Source organism: Hesperophylax consimilis, chromosome 19 (genome assembly GCF_061612785.1).
Source record: "Hesperophylax consimilis isolate HC1 chromosome 19, BYU_Hcon_1.0, whole genome shotgun sequence".
Classification (NCBI taxonomy): Eukaryota; Metazoa; Arthropoda; class Insecta; order Trichoptera; family Limnephilidae; genus Hesperophylax; species Hesperophylax consimilis.
In genome coordinates this window covers 6816435-6835498 of record NC_142854.1, presented here as the reverse complement: position 1 = coordinate 6835498, position 19064 = coordinate 6816435, and the positions used below count along the sequence as shown (strand labels likewise).

At 36.7% G+C, this 19064-nt stretch overlaps 1 protein-coding gene across 1 annotated transcript; it reads left to right on the top strand.

The window, feature by feature from the left end:
- The first annotated feature begins 14381 nt into the window (after positions 1 to 14381).
- Positions 14382 to 17247, top strand: LOC149414732 (uncharacterized). The gene is made up of 4 exons (XM_089642872.1): positions 14382 to 14789; positions 15225 to 15466; positions 15871 to 16018; positions 16132 to 17247. Exons 1-4 carry the CDS (start codon positions 14622 to 14624, stop codon positions 16900 to 16902), a joined length of 1329 nt encoding a protein of 442 aa, XP_089498998.1. The 5' UTR covers positions 14382 to 14621; the 3' UTR covers positions 16903 to 17247.
- The last annotated feature ends 1817 nt before the right edge of the window (positions 17248 to 19064 follow it).

The window sequence follows — 19064 nt, the reverse complement described above, 5'->3', positions numbered from 1 at the left end:
TTTGAATATATAAGTTTTATCATATATTATTATTCGTAGAATCTATAAATCGTCATTTAAAATTGAATAAAACTTCATCACATTTGTTGGTACGAATGAATCTGCTTATTCTGACATCGCAACCAGTCTACGTGAGTAATATATCTATGGTCTACAATGTATTTTTCTTTCGTAGTAAAGCAGGATTTTAAACACCGGTAAATTGTTTATCAGATGCGGTCGTGGATGTATTTTTGCACTATGGATCAGTACAACAACATTAGTGACGAGACGCTAACATTTTACCAATGTTAAAAGCGGGTAATCTTACGAATAAAAAACATCTCGACTCCCTTACAAAATATAGTCAATAATTTGAACAATAAAAATACTGATATTCAAGTTAGAGGATCATTATTAATAAAAAATATAAAAAAGGGTTCGGAGTTCCTTATTCACTAACTTTTGGCTGTTGACAAAAATCCAAAAAAGTACCTACCCTATTTACCTTTTAAAACATTTTCGTATTTTTCATTATAGTGATGAATTTTCGCCACATTTCAATTATAATAAAACCCTCTGAAAATTAATGAGAGCATTTCAAGTAGGTATTCAAAATTATTCGATCAGAAGTTGTACTGGTCTGGTAGATAAACTCTCCGTATCGCCACGGTGAAAGGCCACCAATCAGGACCGAAACCTTGCTTGAAGAGGCTTTAGCCGTGTTTAGTGACTAGATCTGAATAGCCAGATGTATTTAGGAGTAACAGATATTATGTATCCAATCACCGTCTACTAAGAAATCCCGAAACTTTCTATATTCCTTTCCAACGAACCAAGTTAGTCTTCTCCCAAACTCTTGTGCGAATTTGTCTACAATATAAAATCCACTGTAGTAGCAAGATTACATTAGCATATTCGGCGATAACCCTCAGAATTTCACAAATTACTTGAATCTCTCTTTTAACTTAAGATTGCTTTTTGTTGTTGTTGATAACCACACTCAGGGCCTTTTTAATAAATGAACACAATTGTTCATCAGCTCTGCAAATATTTAAGGCGATGCACTACGTAGTAATTTAAAATCATGTGTTTTTGGTTTGAAAATTTGGTCGCCTAGAAATGTTTCAGATGCTTTAATTAAATACTGCGAATAGAATACATCTTGGCCTTTGAAATAATCGAGTATTTTTTAGATAAGTCTTTTTATAAGTCCAGAAAAAAATAATGTATAGGCCTGTGAAAACTGCTTTAAAGTTCAAAATATCCTACTTACGAACCCATTTTCGGTTATGATTTTATTGTATAATGTGGCAAATTAAGTTATTTATAAAATGATCGAAAAAAAAATATTTATGCCTGAACATCAACAAAATAAAATGAAAGGCACTTTTTGGCCATGTTTTTTTCTTGCATAAATCAAAACAGGCGGATGGTGTTAAGCGGGAATTTAAACCTTATCGCCATCTATGTAAGGGTTTATGAGTAAGGGGGTAGTAAAATAATTGTTTATTTTTACATATTGTTGTAAACCGTTATTGTACGGTTGGTATTCATTCATTTTGTTAACCCCTACGTCATGCGCACATTAATAAAATAATTTTAAAATCCAAGGACAGCAGACACCACCTGTGGAAGTCATGTATAGCCTGTTGTCTGTTGAACCTAGAGTAGATTGAAATTGTTACTGGCTAGTCGCAGCTCGGTTGCTAGGCGGAGAGCAAACTCGACATTTTCTTATCTGTTGCCCCAAATATCACATTGCTACATCGGGTGTCTGGTGTCTGCTGACTGCTGGGACTGGTGTCCGGTGCTACCCGCAATCCAGCACGTCTGCATGTCTGGAGGCTGCATCAATATTCCAGTAAACAACGTGGGTTCTTCAAACTTCTTAATTTCTTCGCAATCGACACACAAATAAGATAGACAGACCATAATATCGAGCGATTGGTGTCATATACAGGGTGTATCGGCACGTACCCGACAAACTTTAACTAACTATTCCTTAGCACATTTGGAGTAAAAAATGTTATGGGCACTTTGCTGTCCGGTAACATTTTTTTTTAATAAAAAAATTATCATTCATATTTTCACCACATGTCACCACTGTTTTATCCTTTGTCACAGTTTGAAAACCCATCTGGCAATATTTTATTCGAGTTTCGTTGAATAATATACGTACGTACCTACATTGGCGCGCTTTTACAATCACAACGAAATGGCATGGCACCATTCGTCTCATTTCTAACTATTATTATTTAGTGTATATGAAAGAGGTAAGACGCTTTTTGACACACTTGCTAATAACAGCTGTTGAACACGAGAAACAATGCCAATGACAGTGACGGAGTGTGGATTTTTTTATAATTTTTTGTTTTTAATTGAAAAAAAATGTTACCGGACAGCAAAGTGCCTATAACATTTTTTACTCCAAATGTGCTAAGGAAAAGCTGGTTAAAGTTTGTCGGGTACGTGCCGATACACCCTGTATATATGTATATTTATCATATTATTTAATTAAAACCATTTCTCAAAATATTAATATGACAACATACTTACGTAAAAAGTCAAATAAATATGTAGGTATATAAAATGAACTGCCTGGGGCAACTGAGGAAACTTGGGTCAATAATAATAGTCAATACGGCGATTGATTGGCACTTACCTACTTTCAACCAAAACCTGAAAATAAATGCATACATTTTAACTATTGTAATATATTATATCATGTATCTATACTATCATATATTTCAATCAATACTAATCTAACCTAGTCTAAGCTTTGCATGTACTTGTATCTCTAACTTTTTATATCCATCTAGAGTTTCTGTTAATTGTATATTTTCTGATGTCACTGTTTATAATTTATTGTATATGGTATATTTTATACCGTTTTAAAGTCAATGAATCCACCTTGATTTCACCGTTTCCTCTATATTCTTAGGTTCTATAAATTAGGCACATTATAGCAAGCGATCGCTCAAGACGTTATATGCAAAAAAAAACGCTCGGGTGGATATCAAGACAAACACGTGTTCACAATTTTTCCGTCCATACCCGGCGCGGCAGTAAATTAAACATTTCATGATATTATACTAAGAAGCGAAGTCCACAATTCTGTTACCTACTCCGATGTTTGGCAGCGAGGCATGGAACTGGCAGAGGAAGTATGAAAGTAGACTGATTTCTGTAGAAAAGAGATCCCTGAGGCGTGTGTGTGGTAAAACCATGTATGATCGTGTGAGGAATGTGGAGATCCGCAAAGAATTTAAGGCTGATGTAAGCGTAATGAGTAAGATTGAGAAAGGGACGCTCATATGGTTTTGGCGTGTTGAGCGAATGAACGAAGAGAGGAGTGTAAGGACAACATTTTATGACACAAATGTGAATGGAAGAAAAAGTCCGAGACGCCAGTGGAAGACATGTAACGATCAAGTGAATCAGATACGTGAGTCGGGCTATGTAAGGAGTAGGAACAAGAGAAGAGTATGTATGAGACAGTATGAGTGTGAATGAGGCAAGGAGTGTGTGTGTGTGTGTGCCAAGACGGAGTTGTTTGGAGATCCTTCCTCTCTGCCTACCCCTGCGGAAAGGGCGGGATGGTTCGTTGGTTTAGATATTATTTAAATTAATCTGTTCATCAATGTTGTACCTAGTAGTATACTAGTCGACATTGGTCGACTACATTAGTAGTCGACCATCCTTCCCAGTGGCATAGCTATAGCATTCACATGAGGGGTGGTATGACCCTGGTGGAGAGCTAGGGAGAAGAGGGGGTGCCAATAATATTGTTGTATCTTCCAGGAATGTCATGTATAATAGCTATGTATCATATATTCTCTTTTTTCCTACGCAATTCTGAGGCTGATGGGGGTAGGTTCTACCCCCTAAATATCTCCCCTTATATACGCCCATAATCCTACAAAATATATCACAAACTACATCTCCGACATTGGCGGAAGTATCTATTTTCACATAAATAAACCCTGAGACTTCCATTCGTGTAAGTTAGTGATGCAACAATTTAAAAATCTCTGTCAAAATTTCACAAATCAAAGAGGCTCGATTTGGCTCGTTCGGAACTTTAATTGGATTTGTAATCTCGCTGAAATGAAAATAATTACATTTACACTGAGAAGTACCTACGTCATCTCGTCGTTAAAAGATAAAATTAATTGTACGCGTTCGTTACTTTTTGTAGGCGGACAGCGAAAAACACTGAAAAACAGAATTTTGAGATAACCTTATGCTCCAGTGCTGGATATTTTTAGTATTTTTGTTTCACCACCCGCGAACTCATGACCAAATCTGTTGTTGTCAGCCGAAATATTTAACAAAACATACGCTTTTACCGATGGAACGAATCACAGAACAAAAAGCGATGCATTATAGACTTTTAAATATGGACAATGCGTATCTTCATTAACATTAAATTATGTGGAAGATTTATTCTGATGATTACCGTACTAAAATATTTACAGGCATAATTCAGGCAATAATTATTGATTTAAAAAACGATCTAAAACCGCACATCCCGAAATGGTTCCAACTGGCTACAACGCCAATGTCTGGTAAGACGACTGTCAGCAACGTCACTTGGCGTGACGTCAACGCCATCGAATCTCTAATTTCTAAATAGTATTAAAAAAGCCGCTATCCGCGTCTGTCTGTCTGTTTGTGTGCTTAGTTTTTCTAAACTACGCAACGAACTTTGATGGGGTTTTCACTATCATTTAGAGAATTTCTTCCGGAAGGTTTACATACATGATACATGAATATTAGGTATTTTTTTATGTTATATTATGGAAACAAACAGTACACGATTTACAGAGATGAAACAATATACAGGAATAAGATACTTCATGTTTGGTACCTATGCTATGTTTCCTTGTAATGTCTGCTAAGTGGTATGTTTATTACTTAATTACCAGGTGACTTGTGTAGTTAATAGGTGTGTGTGTGTGACGTGTGTAATGTATCTGTGAGTGTTTGTGTGTGCGTGTGTGTCTGTACGTATGCGCATTGAATAGTTTAAATTATTGACATGATGCCACGTTTGAATTTGGGCAGTGAATCCGAAAAAATGTCAATGTTAGAGTTAGACAAATATTATTTAGAGTGTGAAGAGCTCGGTTAATTGGAGAATTAGATGCTGCATTTGTTTTATAATTTAGCGTGTGGAATAGCACTGTATGTCGTGTACGTACACGACATACATTGAGACGTCTCAAAGGTATGTTAAAGTTAATAAGGGACAGAAGTTCAGTACAGTCAATGTCATTGTTTAAAATTCTGTGTATAAATATTGAGTCAACACACTCAAATTTATTGTTGAATTTGTAGGTAGTAGAAAGTAGACAAAAGTCCATGTTTATCCAAGAATTCAAACTACAAAACTTTACTCGAAATTATTCACACACGTCAGATAATTCACGAATTAAAATGAACATGTGATTTTGGCGGCAAAGAAGAATCTCACAAAAGTTTCATGACCAATTAATTTAGCCATTAGGTATTGAATACTGGCTAAAATTGTTAAATATTACATTTATCACGATGATTATTTTGTTAATCATCTTTTTGTTGTTGTTTTAATTGTAATGTGATTGTTCAGTCCAAACGATACAAATTCTAATTAAAATATGTCGAAACATTGGTTGGTTTCTGGTTACGAATTTGTTACTTTATTTGTTTACGCCCTAAATTCAGTATACATTTTAATAGGATATGATAATTGGACTTTAAACCTTAAATAACATAAATAACGTGCCCACAATGAGTTACTACATTACAGATCAAAGCAGTAAACCAAATCAAAAGTAAAAATTAGTTTTATAGTTGTAATATACCTAATAAATACCAACTTTTTAAGAAGTACTTATTTAGCCAACTCTTCGGACAGCACTTGATTACACATCTGTCACTGTAACGATGTACGAACCGTTGGCTGAAGACGAAGGTAGAGCAGGGCCGGCCATGTGGAGGCGCAATTGTAGCAGTCCGTTCCGGGCGCCGCGCCGATATACCAAAGCGCCAAGGTGCCAAGGCGCTGATAGTACACAAAGGTAGGATATCGGACTATCCGGGACATGGACTCTAAACCAAGCATTGACACGCAAGAAGTCTTTGAATGTGGATACTTAAGCGTACCTTTCCTCAAAACAAAATACCCTAAACTACAGGTTTTCCAATAAGAGGTTTTATTTTGAATAGCCCGCTATTTCGGTAGATGTTACTTTTGAAGCTGTCATTTTTTGACATTTGACAAGTAGAAAACTACGCCATTAATAAAAATGGAACGATACACGCTTCAACAACGCATTGAAATTACTAAAATTCACTTGAGTGAATCAAATGCAAATCATCTTGAGTGATGAGGCCCATTTCCACCTCGGTGGCTTCGTCAACAAGCAAAGTTGTCGCATCTGGGGCTCGGAAAACCCAAGAGTTATTGTTGAAAAGCCTCTCTATCCTCAACGTGTGACTGTTTGGTGCGGTTTATGGTCCGGCGGAGTCATTGGACCTTACTTTTTCGAAAATGAGGCTGGAGCAACAGTTACGGTGAATGGATTGCGCTATCGAGAGATGATTAATGATTTTTTATGGCCGGAATTGGATGGTATTAATCTGGACAACGTTTACTTTCACCAAGACGGCGCTACGTGCCACACAAGCAACGAAACCATTGATCTTTTACGATTGAATATCAAAATAACACCTCTTATTGGAAAACCCATTAGTTGGACAGATATGTAGGTACAATTTTGAAGTTCTTCTTCGAATGACCATAAAAATAAGATAAGTACTCTCCAATATCTTGACCCTTATTATGAGGAACGACAAATACAAGGTTATCCAAGGAAAGATGAATGTAAGATGAAGCAGAGAAAGCCACAAAAACAGGAGAAAATCCCACAAATGGTGTGCTAGTGAGCAAATCGTGGTGATAGTGAACTTTACTTTTCGGTCCCGATATCAACCCAGTGCCAAATAGTGGCTGATATGGGTGCGGTTCCGCAGATTTGTTTCTTTTGGGCTGCAGTCGCGAGCGAAGACTGCCAACATGATAGCCAACCTCCGATGGGAGAGGACTCCAGAATGTACATAGAAAAGATTTGACATTTTAACGGTCAAAAGCATTATCGTGACTGATTTTAGGGGTGTTACGCCATGTTGGTTTAAATCGGGAGAGGCTGTTTTGGAGATACCCTTTAACCTCTCCGACTGGTCTCTCGACCCATCGCAGTGGGATGGATATATTCATGTGTCCGTCACTCCTGGACACACTGATCCCTAGATTCTTACCCACCCCTCATACCCTTTACCTTCCCAGAACTTAGTCTCCTTCCTTTCCTTAAAAAAGACCCTCTTCCCAGCATCAGAGGGAAATTATTTTCCCCAGGGCCTCCTGAATGGGGTTAATGTAAAAAAAATTAATCCTACTTTAGTCAACCTTTAGACAGCCTTGCAGGGCCGGCCCTGAACCAAACGGCGCCTGTTGCGGGTAAAATTTTGACGCCCCTTATCAAAACTAGTATACGCCTAGGTAGGTGATCACTGCAATCGTTGGATGATTTGTATATTTGCGGAGCGGACTGCCCCGATTGCGCCAGCACAGGGACTTGACCCAAACAGCCTGGCAGTAGTGAAAACCTCAAGGGCGCTGTGTTAGGTTAGGTTAGGTTTATGGGATGCATAAATAAACCACTCTCCGATGGGATATAGAGATATACAGGATTTTACAATAAGAGGTGTTATTTTGAATAGCCCGCTATTTCGGTAGATGTTACTTTTAAAGCTGTCATTTTTTGACATTTGACAAGTAGAAACTACGTCATTAATAAAAATGGAATATCGATACACGCTTCAACAACGCATTGAAATTATTTAAATTCACTGAGTGAATCAAATGCAAATCATATTGAGTGATGAGGCCCATCTCCACCTCGGTGGCTTCGTCAACAAGCAAAATTGTCGCATCTGGGGCTCGGAAAACCCAAGAGTTATTGTTGAAAAGCCTCTCTATCCTCAACGTGTGACTGTTTGGTGCGGTTTATGGTCCGGCGGAGTCATTGAACCTTACTTTTTCGAAAATAAGGCTGGAGCAACAGTTACGGTGAATGGATTGCGCTATCGAGAGATGATGGTAATGATCTGGACAACGCTTACTTTCAACAAGATGGCGCTACGTGCCACACAAGCAACGAAACCATTGATCTTTTAAGGGGAAAAGTTTCTTTGAATATCAAAATAACACCTTTTATTGGAAAACCCTGTATTATCAGCGCCTTGGCTCCCTGACCGGTCGGCGCCCGGAGCACCTGCACAGGGCTGGCCCTGCCTTGCAGTGTCCATCACCCGCTAAAGAAGAGGGAAGCGCAACAATAAGGAAGATAGAAGGTATAGAAGTTTGAATGGTGCCGTCTTTTAAAAAATGCGTAGATAAATAAATAGGTGCCATTTCTTTTCTATTTTGAAATGTTTTACGCAACCGGTTTACCGAACGATGTACAATTATATTCAACCGATTCGATTGAACCGGTGCGAACCGGCCGATTGACATCACGGGGAATCGCGTAAAATCTGCTTTCAGATAATTTGTTGATCTTTGATTGTAGCTTCTAGAAAATTACTATTTTTGGTGGCAGTGCTATCTAAGTCTGTCTGTGTAGCAAATAAGGCGACATTATGCGAAAGGGCACAAGTCTGATTTTTATAAAACGGTTTTAAAGTTGATTACAAGAATTCAACAACACTTTCTAGAATAATAATATGCACGGTATCCAGAAACTCGTAGTACGAGCGGGAAAATCTTGTAGAGTAGTGGTAAGCAACACCCAGCCCGCGAGCCCAACACATTAGCTGTAAAAAATATCAAAAGGTTTCTGTTCTGTTTTGTAAAAGGCTTCAGTGGAAACATTTAGTCCCGATATCTTGATGTTTTGCGTGGGATCCGTTTTAAAATAGTAGATACACCTCCAAATTATGTTTCTGAAAACATTTAAGTTACAAAAGATATTTCTTTTTTAAATCGGTCGGATTTCCGGGTGCTATAATCAAATATAAAAAAAACTAAGGATTTCGTAACACCCTTTTTTCTGTCTGTTTTCAAAATTGGTTATTTTAATATTTTAGAATAATAAAATAGGCAGAATTTATTGGTTTAGCTTTCGAGACAAATAAATTTTCACCTGCGGCGCTTTGTTTTTGCTTTAATATGATTGTTGTGTTAAAAAAAATTACGGTATTAGAAAATATACATAAGTTTGCGACACAACCGACTGCAAAGTTAACCACGTCAAGCTGTATAAACCCCACCCCCTTGGCCCACGAATAAATTGAAAACGGATAAAAGGAACTGGTTTTCTTAGCTCTCTCTAGCCACCCCCCGCCCCCTCCTATGATGGTAAATTTTCGGTCCATTAGGCATTAGGCTATGAAAGATTTTGCTCCTTTTCGAATGACAACTTTATTTTAAAAATGAGGTGCGTTTTTATCACTTAACTGTTTTCAGTCTAGTCTCCACAAAGCGTGCAATCTATGTCTATTTTAAGATGTAGGTGTACGTGGACGTTTGAATGTATGAATGCGAATGGAGGCAGCTGACAGGCTGCGAAGATGTGAGTGTAAGTAGCAAGTAGCCTCTAATGACTGCTAATATCTTCGAACCGCTTAAATCCGGCGCGGAATAGCAACACTGGGGGACCCCGTGTATTATCCTTATCACTTCACGTACGTACCGAATATATTTATACCGATGATAATAGCAATTATTAGGATCATTCAAATTGCGGAAAATAACGAACAAGTTCTTACCGGTTCTGTAAGTTTCCAGTTCCTACCTACACTAGTAATTCTGTGAACAGTAGACCTCTAAATATTTCTAATTTTCTCTCATTATCAAGATACCTACCTACTTACTTATTATGAACCATACTATTTTATACAACATTTTTAAAATTTTAAATAAAGAAATATACAATTTGTCCAAAGAAACGTCATTATCTTAATGACAATTATTTTTTCAAACTTTCTTCTGGTAGAAAGGTACGATAATATTGAATATTCCGATTTGACAGCTTGTAAAAGGATCCACGCTCGTGCAAACTCTGGCGGGATAAATATGTAATATCGAACACGGGTACCATCTTGAACCGGAAACGGAACACACAAACAAATGTACAGACAGATGAAATGCCAAACGGTCGATTTTAAACAGGACTTCGTTACGCTCAATCGACAAATAACACTCTACGTGTGGTTATGGAACGATGACATGGCAGCCATCCAGACATGATAATAAAAACTTTTTAGATTAACTCCACACAGGAGACCTGACCTGATCTAAGAACTAAGTCACCGGCCGTAGGTTTGCCGCTTGAGGTGACCTGTGGAAGAGGCGTTGGTTATCCAATGAATGGTTCCCGGGGCGGCGGTATCCATACCCGCCTCCCAAATTGAGATTTATTATTATGTAATCTGAAGTTGGTTGACCTCGATGCCGGGTAAATCCACTTTAAAGCTTGTTGTGGTACCTGCCGATAAACATAGTACCTACAGTGGCGTAGCTAGGTAACCAAGGGCCCTGGGGCAAATTTAAAAATGGGGCCCCACTGCTATGTAAACTGATTAGGTTTTATCAAATAAAAATATGAAATATACAAACACTTTAAAAATGCTAAGCTACTTAAGCTCTTTTTTGTGCACTGCAGACTGCAGGGCAGGTAATAAAAATATTAAACAGTAACAACATAAATTACAATTAATACTTGGTATAGGTTTGGCTAATAAAACGAAATAGATAAGATTCAAGGGTTTATTATATAAAGGTCGGGCTTACCAACTGACTAAATAACAATTATATTTACAATTTTTTCCTAGCTTTAGTTTTCGCAAAAGTATCAATGACTTCGTTTAAATCCAGGCTTGATGCGGTTTTGTTTTCAATTGCTATTAGCGATAAATGTCGGAGTCGAGTTTTGCCCATCTTATTTCTTAAATAATTTTTAATTTGCTAAATGACCTTTCAGCTGCTGCAGAAGTGACAGGAATTGTAAAGAATAATAACATTGCTGTAAATACTTCCGTTAGGTCGCATTCTAGCACTCCATATTTGCTCATTATTTCCTTACATAATTGGTGAACAGTCCATGCTTGAGTTAGTTGAGGTAAAACTAGATGGTAAATATTAATAAATTGAAGTGAAAAACTAGGGCCTATTATATATGAATATTTTCTTTGGAATTCGTCACACTTTTGTAATAAAGTTGCTTCATCAACATGTAATAAAAATGTTGGTGTTAGAAAATCGAATATATGACAGACTGCACTCATACCAATAAACCGTGTATCTAATTGAGATATTACTGTGTCTAGTACATTATTGAAAATCTCAATTTTAAATATTTTTTCTCGGTTTGGAAATCTGTGATCAGCAGCTAATTCATCAACATGTTTTTAAACTTTTCTTTGCCTTTTTTCTTGAAAATGGGTATCAATACCATATTTTCTTGCAGTTTCACTGGCTTTGCACTTGAATAATTCGAAATCATTTCTATAAATTTGCAACTTTGCTTTGGTCTCTGCTAAAACTTTGCTCGCCTCGCCCAAATTGATGTCGCATTTTTGTAAAGTTTTGGATGCATAATTGATGTCGTTCAATACACTGTGCACGAACTCGAAATTTAGCATTTTTGTTTTAATACTCTCTGCTTCACTACGCTCATCTTTATTAGGACTCTTTAGAACTATTTCTGATAATGCTTTGATAATATCAAAATAACGAAGTTTTATTGCAGATATCGTATTGACCCTACTGGACCATCTAGTCGAATTGAGTTTTTTTAGAGTGGTGTCCGATTCGCCAGTGAATTTTGACAGTAGATCCCAACGTTTGATGCTGTTTTCTGAATTTAGTTGAATTTAGGGGAATTCCGTAGGCTTAACTTTTGAATTTCTCTCAACTGAGTTGTCATGATTAAAGTGGGGTTGCAAGTTGTAACCTGTCATATTTATTTTGAAAATGGTTTGAATTTCCAAAAGTTCAGTTCGATCGAGATTTCTGGTTAGGATTCGAGGGCCCCCTGAGCTTGAGGGCCCCGGGGCACTGCCCCGCGTAGCCCCTAGGTAGCTACGCCGCTGAGTACCTACCCTTATTTTCAATTCATACAATCTTAGATGGATTAATTTGGTCTTAATAAATTACATATACATTACATACAAAAACATATCAACAAAATGCTTGGATTTGTTATTCGTAATTCGAGATCGTTTACTAACGGAATCCTAGAATATTAACTTCATTATTTGGGCCCCTTCTGAACAAACCATAGAAAAGTACAAAGTTTATGCAAAAGTACAAAGTTTATGAGAAAATATATGTACTATCCATTCCATCAGATATATCTATGGATATATCCTTATACAGGGTGTCCGGAAACTCGTAGTACAAGCGGGAAACTGGTGAATCTACATCACATTTGGAGTCGATTTTGTAATATATTTTTTTTTATTTGAGCTTTCGTTATCGAGTAAATCGAGTTTGAAGTTGATTTTTTTTTTTTTTTTTTTAATCAAATTCTTATAAATTATTACTGAAGATCAAAGTACCCAACTAATTAAAACTATTTGAAAGTAAAACAAATGAAGAAACTCGGATTTGAAGCATTATTTTGAAATCACCCTTCATTTAACCCGGTGTAATCATAAAATATTTCTGCTCTGCAGGGTTAAAACATCTGTTATTCAACCCTAAACACCAGAAAAAACTTTAACTCTAAAATAGCCGAAAAATATTTTTTTTTGGTTTTTTTTTTTTTTTTTTGAAAATGCTCAAATCTAAAAAAATTATGTTTTTTTGGGTTCCCCATGTGGTGTAGATTCTCCAGTTTCCCGCTTGTACTACGAGTTTCCGGACACCGTGTATACAGAGTTTTCCAATAAGAGGTGTTATTTTGATATTCAAAGAAACTTTTCCCGTAAAAGATCAATGGTTTCGTTGCTTGTATGGCACGTAGGCCACGTAGCGCCGTCTTGTTGAAAGTAAACGTTGTCCAGATTAATACCATCCAATTCCGGCCATAAAAAATCATTAATCATCTCTCGATAGCGCAATCCATTCACCGTAACTGTTGCTCCAGCCTCATTTTCGAAAAAGTAAGGTCCAATGACTCCGCCGGACCATAAACTGCACCAAACAGTCACACGTTAAGGATAGAGAGGCTTTTCAACAATAACTCTTGGGTTTTCCGAGCCCCAGATGCGACAATTGATGCGATTTATGCATCCCATAAATCAACTATATCTATCCTTGTTCTGGTTTTTCTATATTTATGCTTGTTCTTAACAGGAATGATCGGTTTCAATACCTTGGAACAACACGCCGAAAAATATTATTTTGCAAATATTAAATTTAATTAAATTAAAATTATTTTAAACTATATCGTATTAATCCACTATTAAGAGGTTAACTTACATGTCCCTAACAAGTATAATAGTGGGAGATCCTATGCACTTTTTCATACTCCGAAAGCCAGGACTTCTGCCTATCAGAACGCGGCAATCAACAGAGCGACTCAACTCTGCATTGATGTCACAAAATAGTAAAACTACCCTTTTATACTTCAATTTACCTCAAATTTGTGATCTTCTCCATAATACATTGGTGCATAACCATTTTATTGAGAACATAAATAAATAAATATACCTAAGAGGAATTATTACGATGTAGGTACATGCAAGATGAAGTTATATCGAGAGTTTGTTGAGAGCGCCTCCACTTCAGCCATATCGGGTAATATACAATATACATGTCTACATACGATGTAGGTGTGGATGTATGTGGGCATACTATCATTATCATATCACTGGACGTACACATGTCAAGTCTGCCTGTCAACAGAGAGCTGAGCCATACCAGTTCTGCGGGGTCACCATATCAGCTCAGACAAGCCTTATCACGGGCCCCCGTGATCTCAAAAAATCGCTAACCGGTTTTCACCAGAACTTATTGACTGGATCTTTGCTTCGGGCTGATAAGAGCTACGGCAAACACAAACCCAAACGTCGGATCTCACGCGGCGTCTGCGAACAATATTCACGCGAATCCAACGCAAAAACCGAGCAAATTAATCACATTTTCGCATGCACTTGCAGCAAGTTGATAAGCCTTTATTAGGAAAATATTTGCTTTTGATAGAATCCCAGGGATTTTATTAAACGTATTCGGTTTAGACAAGGATAGATATAACACAGGATTGGTTTAAAAACATCTTCCGGGAAAGCTGTCATTTTGACATTTCAAACGTCAAAAAAGCACCAATTTCCCGGGTTTAATTCGTTACTTTTGCATAAATATATATAGCCGTTGCGAAAGAGATTTTCTAGCCAGCCAAATGGATTCAGAGCGAGACGGGTGCGCGCCCATAGGGGGGCTAAAGCGGTTTTTGTTGTTATCGCGTATCAAAGTCGACATGATTTCGAACAAATAAAAGCTAACAGTGTCGATCCAAACACGTTCATTTGTGAATAAACTTCAGATAAACAACATTAAATAACCGCTTGAAATTGTCAAACCGGTCGAGATACATTTGGAAGTAAATTGAGGACTTATGTAGTGTTTTTGTTTTGGTGTTTTTAATACGATGTTGATGTTCCATGACGGCAGAATGGGGCTGGCGCCGGCTGCAGTTTGTAGGGCCCCCTTGTGGCCCGCCCCGGAGCCCCACTGGTTTGCCCCGCTGCGTCCCCTTGGTCCCGCCATGACGGAGGTCATTGAAGATGTAGCCAGCATCCAACCCAGTTCTCCACAGGTACTTAATAAAATATTATTATAAACCTACTTTAAAAATATTATTTCAATTGCAGAGAGCCCTGTCGAATTAAATAACTATGTCGACAATAAAATAATTTATAATAATTATATATTTATAAATAATAAAATTTAAAAAAAATACAATTAACTAGATTTTTTTTTAAAATGGTTTACTGATTAATATTATTAAAATTATAATGAACAAAAATAATATGCAATATATTTAAAATTAGCATTCAAGTAAACCGGTAGGATCACTCATTAAAAACAATACATCATAATTATTGGATATTTAAAAACTGCCATCTATTGGCATAATACAAAACACTTGGTTATATTTTTAAAAATGACCTAACTATTTTTTTGCCTTGGTAAATTATTTTTTAATTATGTCGTGGTTAATATACATATTAATATTTTGTCTTTTTTATAGAGCGACACCGATTCTTCCCGGTCCAGCTACTACTCGGGTTACCATGTGACGGTGACCAGTTCAGTGGGCCAAGCAGACACAACGCCGTGTTTCCCCTGCAGATGGCGCCAGTGCAGCGGCACCTTCGGCTCCTTGGACGCGCTGTCCAGCCACGTGGCGTCTAACCACGCCGACGTCACCGGAGGACTGTTCTATTGTGGATGGGAGGGGTGTACGCGGGGACATAGGGGATTCAACGCTAGGTAATTATCACACAAACATACAATATCTTCCCCTTGTCTTATTGAACATTAAAAATACGTCCAAACTTTGAACTCCAGTTTTATTAACTTTGTTTCTAAACTTATCAGCATACTTTCCCTTTCAAATTTAATATTAGTACATGGCCACCTGCACAGGTAACTTTGTAAATCTGTATATATTCTCAGAGACAACACGGTGGGGGGCATATAATCATGACAGTGGGAGACGCATTAAAATAACTCACAGTCTTCCAAAGTTGCTTTCCCCCCCGGTGTTACATACAACACATATATTTAAATATAGTTCGTTTTGGTTGCATCTTCATCCCAGGCAACACATGGAAACAATATTTTGAATTTATTTAATCATTTTACTAATGTATATTGTTTTCTCTTGCCCACAGGTATAAGATGCTGGTACATGTACGCACGCACACCAATGAGCGGCCCCACAAGTGTACGCAGTGCGAAAAGTCCTTCTCGCGAGCGGAAAACTTAAAGATTCACACTCGGTCACACTCTGGAGAGAAACCATACATTTGCCCAGTTCAGGTAACCATCTTTCTATCGTTAATAATACTGCTAGATTTATTTTCATAAATTACATTATTTAAAAAGTGTTTATTACAACAGTTACTAATTGTTATTTATCATTTTGTCAACAGGGCTGCAGTAAGGCGTACTCCAACTCTAGCGATCGTTTCAAGCACACCCGGACGCACTCCGTAGACAAACCTTACTGCTGTAAAATCAGTGGCTGCCAGAAGCGATACACGGACCCGTCAAGTTTACGCAAACACGTCAAGACTTACAAACACGCGAACTTACCGGAGATCCACGCAACAGAGAAAAAAACCGACCAGAATGAAATCACCACATCTTTAAACAATCTCCAGCAATTGGAAGCGAGAACTGGGACAACAACCACCGTTCGTCCCAATGCAAGTTTATCAGAAAGCGATAGCTCCGAACACAACATCAAACATTTTCAACGCAAATATTCGTATTCGGAAAGCGATAGAACTCTACAAGTGACAGGTCATGCATTTAAAATCCAATATAGTCCAACACCTTTGTTATTCAATGAAAATTTACAAGACGAAAGCGACAAACTCTGTTTTTGTAAAGATCTTCCTTGCATTCACACCAGTAGATATGTTAACCCTGAATATATCAGGGTGGATTCATTGCCTTATACGTGCCACATCCAATCGCCAGAGATATCATTTACGAGGGAATCCTCGGTAGAAGTCGAAGATAGGAATGAAAGGTTTTTTAGAAGCGCGCCGCTGAATTTGAAACGGACAAATGATTCCCGTTTTGAAGAGATATATGAAAATGGTGTCCTCAATTTAGAAAAGAAAGCCAAGACTGAATTTATCGATAGAGCTATTTCTTTAGAATCACCGTTAGACTTGAGCAAAAAGACTTGTTAATTGAGTAATTTAATTTAAAACACTGATCTCAAATAAATAGTGCTATATATTTCATAGTATGGACCAATAATGCTGAGATTATGATACAATATCCTTTCTTTAACTAATTTGTATGTTTCTGTATATGGAAAGGTATGTATTATATATGTACTCGTTTTTAGTCAAGATTTGATCTCAAATGTTAATAGTTTCCCATAGAGATTTGTGCCAATGACTGGCTGTTAGGTATTATTGAATATAAATTATAATGCTTCAAAAATGTTACAAAGATTGTTAAGTTTTTACAATGAAACTAAACATTGTTATATCTTGAAAAAATATATAAACTTAACTGGAAATAAAATAATATACAAAAGAAATACTATTTCATTATTTCAAATCACGAATCGAAACCTGAATTAATCAATAAAGGAAAATGGAGAAGTTACACCAAGCTACCAGCAGAAAGTCCGTAGTAAACTTTTTAATAAATAACATTAATGTGAGGTTAAAACAACACTCTAGTTGTGACCCCCCTACAACATACAACAGGTTCCCTCCTTCCTTTCCTTAAAAAGTTCCCCACACAGCACCCCCTTTGATGACATAGGCCCTGAGGGAAAAGATTTCCATTGCAACCTCCAATCCTGTGAAAATCTAAGAACGGCACTTTGACAATAAAACACTTATAATAATAACACTCATAGCTCAGAAATGCACAAAAATAATTTGCAAGGCAGATAGAAACATTACACCTTTAAATTTATACGACGAGAATGCCAACATTTTTATAAATCCCAACCAGAAATTATTAGATTCTTGGTCAAATAAAATTTTACACGCAAAACACTTCAATTATCTCAACCAAACGTATGTTGACAAACTTTCGTCAAACAAATGGTTGAGTATTGGAGAGTTGAACGCAGAAATAGAAGGATTTATGCTTGCCATTCAGGATAGAGTCATTAATATTAAAAATTATAGGAAACATGTAATCAAACATACAAATCAAATTGATGATTTATGTTGAAAATTTTTGGCTTTTCCGGAAACTATAGAACATATTATATCAGGATGTTCTGTATTAGCACCGTCCGAGTATACATTTAGGCACAATCAAGTTTTAAAAATAATTCACCAAAGTTTGGTAATTAAACATAACTCAATTGACTCCGTAATATAATACCATATTATGAATACGAACCAAATTCATTTTTAGAAATGGAATTTTATAAAATATATTGTGATAAAACTATACTAACAGACCGAATGATTAGTCATAATAGACCCGATATAGTTTTACCTGACAAAATTAAAAAAATAACTTCATCATTGATGTCGCTATTCCAAATTCCTGTAATATTCAAAAATCTGTTAATGATAAAATAAGAAAATACACAGATTTAGGAAATGAGATAAAAAGAATTTGGCACCATAACTCAGACCATAAAAATATTACCATTTGTTATTTCGGCTACTACCTAGCTCTCTCATTAAAAATTTAGGCGTATTAGATCTATCAAAAAATTTACATATAAAAATGCAAAAATCAGTCATTTTGAATACATGTAGGATAACGAAAGATTTTTGAAATATTTATGTTGAGGGATCAGTAGGATTTATAGGCCCTGTTAGGAGTTCTACCGAGCCGAACCCTCTGATATGAAAATATCTGGAGTCGGTGAATTATTTTCCCATTTGATCTCTGGTGAGTTGATGTGTTGTTCTTGTATTGTTTTGTATTTATTTTGCTTATATAATGCACTTGCATAATGTTGATTGACTAGATCAGAGGTTCCCAAAGTGGTCTATATGGACCCCCAGGGGTCGATATCAGCTTGCTGGGGGTCTATGTCAGCGAGAAAAAAAATTGGGAGTTCACGAGATTCAAATGGGGGTACATACGAGCGGACCCCCATTTACCTCAAGTCAACATTTAGGAGTTCCTTAATGACACAATAGACCTAACACAAATATAATAGACTGAGAAATTACTTATTTGATATTTGCATTTTTATATTTCGTAAAGTTGTTAATTGAGGTATATAAATAGAGTCTACGTTCCTTTTCTCGTCAGAATTGATATATTCAAGCGAAACATTGCACATTGGAAGCTGCGAATTTTCCTAGTTCCCCAACTTGTTTTTGAAAAACGTCCAGGGTAATAATGACGTTCAACATTT

Excerpts from the sequence above, each read along its gene's own strand:
- LOC149414732 (XM_089642872.1), top strand. The coding sequence starts at position 14,622 with ATGTTGATGTTCCATGACGGCAGAATGGGGCTGGCGCCGGCTGCAGTT. Across the intron at positions 14,790-15,224 it reads TCCAACCCAGTTCTCCACAG|AGCGACACCGATTCTTCCCG; the intron begins GTACTTAATAAA and ends TCTTTTTTATAG. Across the intron at positions 16,019-16,131 it reads CATACATTTGCCCAGTTCAG|GGCTGCAGTAAGGCGTACTC; the intron begins GTAACCATCTTT and ends TTTTGTCAACAG.